The sequence below is a fragment of the Balaenoptera ricei genome, chromosome 4 (genome assembly GCF_028023285.1).
Source record: "Balaenoptera ricei isolate mBalRic1 chromosome 4, mBalRic1.hap2, whole genome shotgun sequence".
Lineage (NCBI taxonomy): Eukaryota > Metazoa > Chordata > Mammalia > Artiodactyla > Balaenopteridae > Balaenoptera > Balaenoptera ricei.
Window position 1 is genome coordinate 85,597,626 of NC_082642.1, and position 10,679 is coordinate 85,608,304.

General features: G+C 41.9%; 1 protein-coding gene across 1 annotated transcript in view; it reads right to left on the reverse strand.

The window, feature by feature from the left end:
- The window catches only part of FGF12 (fibroblast growth factor 12), a 356,679-nt gene extending 350,643 nt beyond the window's left edge, over positions 1–6,036 (reverse strand). Inside the window, exon 1 of the mRNA XM_059922086.1 lies at positions 5,373–6,036. Within this exon, the coding sequence (XP_059778069.1) occupies positions 5,373–5,463 (91 nt within the window). The 5' untranslated portion in view covers positions 5,464–6,036. The remainder of the gene's footprint in view (positions 1–5,372) is intronic.
- Positions 6,037–10,679: the final 4,643 nt, after the last annotated feature.

Sequence of the window (10,679 nt, forward strand, 5' to 3'; positions counted from 1 at the left end):
GTTTTTAAAATTCACACACCAAGAATAAAAGGGATTATATTGAGGTTATGGTTTTGTAAGTGATTTTCTTATTCTACAGAGATTTTACATTTTCAAAGTTTCCTGCTATGAGCAGAAAACTGCATAATCTAAAATATATATCACTAGTTTTTTAAATTAAAAAGGGAACACATTTTCATTAAAATTCAAATAATATAGACATATGTAAAGCAGAAAGCAAGTCTCTGCCATCAAACTCCCTAAAGGTAACTGTCATTAACAATTTTGAATGCATTTAACCAAAGACACAGAGATACACACACATACACACACACACTTGCATAAGTGCACAGATATTTTAAATAGATATAGATACATTTATAAATTTAAAAGTTTTCAGGAGAAAATAAACTTACATAGACATATAAATCTTCACCTGGATAAGGCTTGGTTCCCTAATCTGTATTATATAACTATAAAGAAAAATGCTATCCTGCCTAACTTGTAGTGAAGTTTGGAAGCCAAAGGTCAAAAGTAGTGATAGATATTCTTTACTCTCCATACTGTGGCAGTTTAAGAAAATGCACCACCAATCTTTCACTCTGTTTCTCACCATTTCCAGGCCATCCCCTTGTACCAGGCTGGCACAGAACATTACTGCCTGGAATTCCTGTTCTCAATTAATCTGGCTCCAGTCTTTGGGTAGCTGGAACCACAGGCACATTCACTAGCCCCAGTCCATGAGCTACTTACAGAGTGCTAAAATGGGCTGGGGGTAAGTGGTTCATCACTGTCATTTTGAGAATGGCTTCATAAAGACTTTATCTACGCTACCTACCCACAAGTTTCTCAGTGCCAAGGTCAGACACTGAGCCAACATGGTGATTCACTGATTCTCAAGTTCCTCCAAGTTAAGCAAATAATTAGTGCCTTAGAGAATGATCCAGCTAGCAACAACCCCCCTCCCCTCAAAAAAAGAGATTCATTTTGTGCCACTAAGTTTTATTTAAAGACCATGCAATCGAATCCCAGCTGGCTTCATTGAAGCAGCAACGTGGGCAATCAGTGACACCAACTGCAATGCTATCGTTTCTATAAACAGTAATGAGTGGAGAGGGTAGGACGGTACTAGAAGCTTATGTATAAACAAGAAAGATCATTTCAGCAAGAGAGATTGTCTTGGCAGATTCACAGTATCTTTCTGATATTCACCCTAGGAAATGCAAATACCCTGCAACACTTACTGGCATTAGAATAATATTCGGACATGGCATTCATAACACTGTGCAATGAAAATAACACAGCATAAAGGTAGCAATTTCATACACTAAATTGTACAAAAGAAAGCTTCATTGTTTCAAGATATTCCATGGAAATTGAGAGAACAGATCTAAAAGTACTCCCTGGATGTCTCTTTCTAACTCCAATACGAGAGAATAAAACTTGCACCTTTCTTAGAAGCTGATGTGTTATATCTGGCTGTGAACAAATGGACTTAGGTTGAAGGAGGGGCAGAGGAGAGGTATAACAGATAACTAGGCAGGATATCTGATTATGAGCAATGCTGGGTAGGCTTTAATGAGTTGTAGGCTAATTCTTTGTAAAACATTGCTTTTTTATATCCATGTCTTATTCAAACACATTCTTCCGGTAAAATATACAGAGATACTATTCCTTTTCATTAGAGCCCCCATCTGCCTCACCCAGCACTACCTTTTGAAATCCTAAATGCTTTTTCAAGCTCAGGGAGATAAACACGAATTCCAGGCAGAATTAATTATTCCTTTTTTGAGATGATTCTTACCATAGACCATTAACTCAGGTAAGAGATTGTTAAACTGAAATAAATGGAGGTTCCCAGGTACTCCACTTTTGGCATGTATCATATCCTGCCTAGTATGGTACCTCTTGCTTGTCCATATCTCTCCCTGTTGGGCCTCCTGTGCCTAACACACAGCCTAGCAACAACAGGTCCACAAAGAGTGTTTGCTAAATTGAAAAATGGCAACCCCTGAAGCCAGAGACATGTTTCTTTAACTTTCTATCCTAAGATGGATAAAGACAGGAAGAAGGGAGGGGTGCCAGCTGTGGAGGGCTATTTGGCATGACACACATACCCTAGGCTTCTGGAAAAGTCTGCCTTCCCTCCTCTCTTTTGCTTTACTTAACCCAGAGCCAGGCAAAGGGTTGCTGGTCCATGACCCAGATGGAGCATTCAGCCCAATCCCTTCACCATAAAGTACTGCCCTGGTTTTCTTCACAGGCACACAGCTCTTAGTTTATAAGCTGAGAGAAAAACAATTTTATTTGCGTTTTCTTTTGTCTGGCAAAACTGCAGCAGAGGTGAGAGTTGCCACATTTGCACTGTTTTTCAGGTAATATAGCTAGCTCTTTCTTTCCAGGAACTTGGGGGCATCAAAAGGTAGTTTCTACATTGCAGGGTAAGTAGAAAGGAGCACCTGAGTCCTTAAGGGTCTTTCAGTTAAACTACCACTTTGAAAGAATAATCTCAAATATCAGTGGAGCTTCATTGTATCTTTGGGGCAATGATAAATACCATTTAAGAAGCAATGTACCCACTAGTCTCAGGACAGGCACTAACTTACTTGATGACAAAAATGCATACTTTGGTATGCTAAACTAATTATTCAAAGATTAGGAAAGGAAACCAATACATCAATTCATTATATACTACAGATGATATCATAGAGAAATTAAAGTGTTTGACTAGAAAGAACCTTAAACAGAGCCCAATAATCTTCCATTAAATTTTATTATGTTAAACTGTACTGCCTTACTGTATCAATCAGGATAGGCTAGATAACAAATAACCTTAAAAATCTAAGTTACTTACAAAAAGAAGTTTTAACTTCTCATTTGTGCTAAATGCCCATCATGGGTCACATAGTAAAGCCCTATTACTACAGATACTCAGGGACACAGACAGATGGAGTAACCGCTACCTTGAACATCATCAGAAGGTCACAGCTGAAGGTGAAGTGTGCTCTGGCTATTAAACTTTCCACATGCAAGTGAGGCATGTCACTTCTGCTCATGTTTCGTTTGTTAATGCAAGTCATATAGCCATACGTAAGTTCAAGGGAATGCGAGAATGCCATCCTGCAATATGCCCAAGAGGAGAACCCAAAATACTGAGTGAACGGTAGTAATGCCTACACGTTTGCACATAGTAGGCACTTAGCAAATTGCTTTTGTTAAGTACTGCAAGACAAATGAACTAATAGTAAGAACTAACTTTTTGAATTTTCTGACATTAACAATGAAAATGTTACATAAAACAACAAAAATCCTTTTGAAAATGAAAGCTAAAAGGAAGTGATGATCATTTTGTATATTTTATGATTCTTATTCGTTTTAGCCACTGAAGCACTAATGAAATAGTGAAGAATATTAGGCTTATGACATAAAAACCCGCTCAAAAGGAACCTTCATCTTCACAACTTGTGACTATACCATTTTACAAGAATTCCCCTAGAGTGATAGCTCCCTAAAATAACCAACCACCCCACTAAATAACAATGCGTATATAAAATGCAACAGTTTTCATAGGATCACATGTTAAATCTAGGATCCAGTAAGAAATAGGGAACAGGCTAGAGCTATCATTATTTCCACTTTTTTTTCAGATGAAAATACTGAGTTTGAAAGATTGTTAGTAATTTTATTGAGACTGCTTTATAGCTAGGTCTTCTGACTCTAAGTCCCATGACTTTGCAACAACCTATGCTTCTCCCTCACACATATTACCACTTCTGTTTGGATCTGTTACTATTTGAGAGACTGACTCTGTACGTAAATTAACATGTTAACTATTTTTACAAGAGGTCGTTATCACACACCATACATACTTTAAAATTTTTCACACCTAGGAAACATATATCCAAGTTATAATCTATTCATGTTTTACTTAACGTAGACAAGGAAAAACAAATAATATTAACATACATCTCTGCTGGCTTCCTGAAATACGTATTTTCAAAACATAAAACTTCAACATCAAGCATGTTAGTTTAGAATATAGTTATTTGATATATTTCAGCCCTTACAAATATGCTGGCAAAAGATAATGTCTAAATAATCTTCTGAATTGAACAGAAGTAGAAATATGAGATCTCACTGCTGATTTCATTTCAAAAGTGTATATTCTCATACTTCACATGTAGTTAAATTATCTAATTAGTTCTTTTACAATGGTTTTATTTTTCATTTAGAGTAGTGAGTAAGCAGAAAGTCGAAGTTTTAGAAAGGATGAATGAAACCTATATATATTCTAATCTTTCCAAATATAATCTTCATAGCTCCCGCACAGACTGAAAATAGGTACTTAACCAAATGAATCAGATCCCCCAGAATAACATGAAGTTTTAAACCTGAAGCCTATCATAATATTGTTAAATTTTTGAACATTAAAGTTATTTGGAATTTATTTAGCAAAAAATTATTTTACAAAGAGACATTTGTTTAGACGTAATAAGGGTGCCTTTCCTCTCTCCTCACACCCCACCCCCATTTTGTAAACAGAAACCCAAAGACACAAAAACTGGATTAGCACTTGTAAGATTACTGGACAAAACCACTTTAAAGAGAACTTACACTTTAAAAAAGAGAGAGATGGACAATGGAAAGTGTGGTGAAACAGCTCGCCTCATCCGCAAGGCTTCAGCAGAAAAGTATCACACTTACTTGGTTGTACTTTTTTTTTATTAAAATTTTTAATCGTTTTTCTCAATATCGCAGGTCATTAAAAGGGTCTGATTTCCTTTCTTTCCCTCCCTGAGCTTTTCCTGAGGGACCTAGTTGGTTAAACCCAGGCCTAATTGGGACTCTTCTATTTCAGCATCAGTTCAGAAATTGCTTGATCTCCAGGGCAAAACGTACTCACTGACGATGACCAGATGTCTACTTTCCAGACAAAGCAAGAAAATAAAAGATACCTGCCTGGCCAGCCACCTGTTTAAAAGTCCCCTCTCCTGTCGAACGCACGAGCAACTTCTCAAGAGAAGACTGAGCAACTCCAAGTCGCACGCCGCCCTCGCAGGTCACAAGGAGACAGCCGCGAGGAAGTGCGAAATCTGGTCTCTGTAAGCACCCCTCGGAAAGAGACCCGCGGGTTCCAGCTCAGGCGCTAGGCGACAGCGAAAGCGTTCTATAAAACACGGATGACTTCAGGGATTTAAGAGAGAAAAAAAAAAAAAAATCCAAAGACAGAACCGGCGGCGGGGCCATTATCTCGCCCCAGTAAGGAAACGCCTTCCTTCCATCACTTACAGCGCTGATTAAGGGTGGGGGGGTGGGGGTAGAGAGGGGATGAGGAGGAGGGAAAGGGGGTGGGCATCTGCAGGTTTAGGGCTAAGGAAGGAACATTTTCTCACCACTTAGGCTGTTGCTGGACCTCAGGCTCCTTCCACAGAGACACTGCAGCATATGCACTCCTTTCTTCAAAGAAAGCTCAAGAATCTTCATGGAGAAGCGCGTGTGTGGGGATGGTCAACTCCCCGCCCACCTCCGCTAATTGTCCAACCAGAAGGAGGCGGCCTGTCTTGGGAAGCCGGATCCCGAATCCATGGTCCGTGCGTCCCGGGCGGAGAGCGGTTCGCACCTTGGCGGGGCCGGAGCCGGGGCCGGGGCCGGGGCAGGAGCACAGCGGACGCGAGGCCGGGGCCGGGCGAGGAGTAGGAACGGCCGCCCGGCTGGCGGCAGCCCCTGGGGGAGCGGGAGGCGTGGCCACACCCCAGCGGGCTCGACCGTGACACTTTGGGACTTCCCGAAGGAGGCGGCGGGGCTGCGGGCTGGAGGGTGAGCGCCGGCTGCGCGGAGGACGTCACCGTGGGTTGCTGCCCCTTTCCAGGTGCAGGCGCAGGGAGGGAAGAGGGCGGGGTCCCCGGGGTCCCTGGCCTTCTGGCCTGGGGGCTCGGGACACCCTCTCAGTTTCTATTCTCCGCGTCGGGCGGTGAGCCCTGGCCGCCCGCCCGCCTCTGTGCCCCCGCCGTGCGTGGCTGCGGGGCGCGGAGAGGGACTCCCGGGCCGGAAGGCAGCGCTCCCGCTGGCTGCGCGCGGGCTGAGGGCGACTCCGGCGTGGGAATCCGGCGGAAAGGAAGCGCCCGCAGGAAGGGCTGGACCCTGGAGGCTGCCGAGCGTCAGAATTGACTCCGGGGAACTGGGGGGTGGGGCTGGGGAGGCGGGGATGTGAAATAAAGAAAGCTCTTGGGTTCAAGCGCGGAGAGCGAAGGGGTCTCTAGGCATGGGCCGGGCGCTGAGGTGGGGGTCTGGACACCTGGATTTTCTGATCCGGGCTCTGTGACCTTGGGTAAGTTACATACCACCCTGGGCGTCACTTTCTCCCTCTGTAAATCAGGGCGGGGAAGAGGGTGCAGAATAGAGAACTGGCAGCTGCTTGTTTGTCCCCGTGCCTCCCAGTCTCCTGGAAAAGCTTAGCACAGGTGCCACGGGAAGGCAGGTGCAGGTGGAGTAAGGCAGGCCAGAAGGGACGGCCAGAGTTACAGAAGAAGAGACAAATGAGGCGGGAACTCTCAAAACAACAGCGGTATTTAACTTTGACGCGATATTCTGTTAGGCTCTGTCTCTGCCAACTGGTCCCAAAGATGACCAGGGAGCTTCCCTTTGGGTCTAAATGTCTCGATTTTTTTTTTTTTTCCATCATCCTTTGCCTTTCTCTTTTTCTTTTTTTCTTTTCTTTTCTTCCTCCCTCCCCTTCCCTTCCTCTCCCCTCCTCTCCCTTCCCCTCTCCTCTCCTTTCCTTCCTTCCTTCTCGGAGGCCATCATTGCCCTTTTGGAAGAAGTCTTATGAGTGATGCATACAAAGAATGCTGGCATTGGGATCAGACTCCACCCTATCAGGAATTTCAGGGCAAGAAGGGTCCTTAGAGGACACAGCAATACAGCAAGTGGTTAAAAGCACAGACACCAACAACAGGCAGCCACAGTGAAAATTCCTACTAGCTGTGTGACCTTGAACAAATCACTTAACCTCTTTGTGCCTCAGTTTCCCTATCTCTAAGAGAGAGTTAATAATAACATCTACCTTCTATACCCTTGTTGAGTGTTTAAAAAAAAAAACTTGATAGAAAATAAGTGCTATAATAGTGTTAGCAATTATTATTCCTTAGTCCTCAACCTGTAGGGTTTTCCATCACTCCCACCTTCCCATGAATGCCAGCGTCCATTCCAGTGTCCACATTTCTGCTTGAACAGTTCAGGTGACAGAATTCACCAGCTCCCCAGGTAGTTCACTGCACAAAACCTGTTTGAAGATTTATCCTGACATTGAACCAAAATCTTACTTTACTTTCTTTCCACCCATTGTCCCCAGACCACCTAGCACTAGCTGGTTAGCTCTTCCCAGCAAAGGAGTGAAAATGGTTTTCATCACCCCTTTCCTCTTTCTCTTCTATAGGCTAATCCTTCACAGTTCTTGTGGGGTTCCCTGGAGATTGAAGCTTAAGGTTGAAGTTGCCTGGAAAAATATTCTTTCAGAAGTCCCTTCCTTATTCCTCTCAAAGATGATGGAAGAAAGCCAGAACATCAGCAGGGCCTCCTGAGCCTTCAGCCACCACTGGCTCCACATTCTCTTAAGTCCTTTCAGAATTGAGCTCCAGGCAAGGTCATTTGGGGTGGTTCCAAGACTCAAGAAGACATGTGCAGACCTTCCTTCCAGTCGCCCCTTAGTCCCCTTGTTCAGTGTGATCACCAAAGCTCTGTGGGCTCCACAGTCCTTGAAGAACTTGCTAAAGCCACCACACTGTCATCACTGGAGAGGTTCTGAGGCCCCAGGGCAAGCTGGGCCATGGCCTTTGTCTTTCCGGTCTCTGCGGGAATTAGTGAGAAACTTGGCTCATCTGGGGATTCTACCCATAGAAATTCCCCACGGAGAGGGAGATAATTAGCAAAAGGAAAACATCTAAAAATAGTCTTTCCTGCTGCAGCAGAGACAGAGAGCTTTCCGGTAGAGCTCTCCTGCTCTGGAACCCAATGCCTAGAGCTGTTTTGTACTTTGAGAGAAAAGCTATTCCTTGAAACATAGCAAAGGAATAGGATGAGGCCCCCTATCAAGGAACTTGGGCAGAGCAAGCAAATCAATGTGTGATTTAAAACACACATGACCTCTAGAGCATCAATTCTCATATCCACAACAAGCCTTTCTGCCTACCTGGCAAGACTGTTGCAAGGATTCAATGAGGTGAAATATGTGAAAGAGCTTTGAAGATTTTAATTATCTACACAAGATAGGGTGCTCTTATCAACTGCCCTGGGTTCTAGGTGCACCTTAATGGTCTAACATAGTGGCTCTTTTATTTGATTATAGTTCTGTCTCCTTAACAGAACTATAAACTCTTAGAAAACAGGGCAGGAAAGCCAACTCTGTCACAATTAATACTTAAATGTCCTGCTGTCTTGTTTAAGCAGCTGTCACAGCGATTCTTATGGCCAGGTATATTCATCACAAAGAAAGTGGATCATCATAGTACTTGGAAAAAAAACTGGGGGATCACATTTATAGATTTTTTTGTTGTTATTGAACTCTCAGATGAGTTCAGATTACACCAAAGAGAGTACATAACATTTAAATGCAAAATACTTTCTTACTATAAATTATGGATATTTGATTGAAGTAGGTATAAAGGGGAATTGATCAATGGAATTGTATTACTTAGACTTAGTTTTAAAAAAATAAAGATTTTTGCCCTTATCAGACTTTCATGTACATGCTTGTTAAAACAACTCCTAAGGTGACATCCAGCTTCACAGTCAGGTATGTAGATATAGTCTTCCTTAAGTATCTTGGGCAGAACATAAGGAGACTGCATTTTTACAAGTACCATAACATCCAAAAGCAAGACAAAACAAGCAAATAGTAATAGCCAGGAGCACAACGGATGGTAGGAAAGGAGCATATTTTAGTTTAATCAAAACTTGGAAATTTTCTGCTTTCTGTGTATTATTCCGTAAGCCAAAATCAAATTTTTACTGGCAATTATATTTTTAAATTTTAAATTGGAGATATATAATGACCAAATTTTAAATTATCTGTCTCTAATTAAAATTTGGTAAGTTAGATATTCTTTCTGTTTTCTTATTGACCTTGGACCAACTCTAGCAAGTGACTCGCCAGTGTAATTTCAAAATGAAATCATTTATCACTTTCTGAGAGGGATGGGGAAATCTGGTACATAATGATAGGTGAACTTATTTAAATTCTTAGTATCGAAATTTTTCATTTTATAAAGAGTTATTTACTCACAGATTGTAGAAATTAATAATTGTATGAGGAAGTTCTGAGATTTTTAAGTGGTAATTTATTTCTGTTCATATTAAACATAGGAATCTGTTGACTCTTGGCATCAGCTCTTCAATTAATCAATGTATTTATCTGTTTGGAAGCCTACACTGAATCAGTAATAGCATACTCAATAGTACCGCCAGGCCCGAAAACTTTTAATGAGTATATTAATGTCAAAATGTCTATCAAGGGGCTTCCCTGGTGGCGCAGTGGTTGAGAATCTGCCTGCCAATGCAGGGGACACGGGTTCGAGCCCTGGTCTGGGAAGATCCCACATGCCGCGGAGCGACTAGGCCCGTGAGCCACAATTACTGAGCCTGCGCGTCTGGAGCCTGAGCTCTGCAACACGAGAGCCCGCGATAATGAGAGGCCTGCGCACCGCGATGAAGAGTGGCACCCACTTGCCGCAACTAGAGAAAGCCCTCGCACAGAAACGAAGACCCAACACAGACATAAATAAAATAAATAAATAAATAAATAAACCCAAAAAAAAAGTTAAAAAAAAAAAAATGTCTATCAAAAGGAAAGCAACTTTATTTCACAAAGAAACCAAACCAACATATAAACTGAAAGATGAAAACCAGTCTGATAGCTAACACAGTATCTTTGTTCTATGTTATATGGCTAGTCCACCGACTGCCAGGATAAAAACCAGGTCTGTATCTCATGTCTTTAGAAATACCCTCAAATCCAATTTTTATAGGTAACTATCAGAGACTGAATATTTATATCTCCCTAAAATTCATATGTTGAAATTCTAACCCCTAAGGTATTGGGAAGTGGCATCTTCGGGAAGCTTCACCCTCATGAATGGGATTGGTGCCCTTATAAAAGAGACCCCAGAGAGCTCTCTCTCCCCTTTCACCATGTGAAGTCACAGGGAGAAGATGGCCATCTATGAGCCAGGAAGCAAGCCCTCACCAGACACTGGATCTGCTGGTGCCTTGATCCTGGACTTCCCAGACTCTAGAACTGTGAGAAACAAATGTCTGTTGTTTAGGCCACCTAATCTAAGGTACTTTTTGTTATAGCAGCCTAAACAGACAAAGATAGCAAGAAAATCAATCTAATTAGATGTGACAAAAACAGTCACTGGCAGCAAACTTACTTATTAATGACACATATGGTCCAAATAAGTTAAAATAACTTTCAACTATTTTCAAAAAAGCAATGCATGAGGTTCTTTTGTTGTTATCTTCTTCCTCTTGTTCTTTTTTTATTTGTTGTTCTTCTTCTATTTATTCTTCTCTAAACTTTTTATTTTGAAATAAATTGAGACTTACAGACAAGTTGCAAAATAATAGAGTTCATGTATACCCTTCACCCAACTTCTCTTACTATTAACAACTCACATAACCAGTGTACAGTTATCAAAACCAGA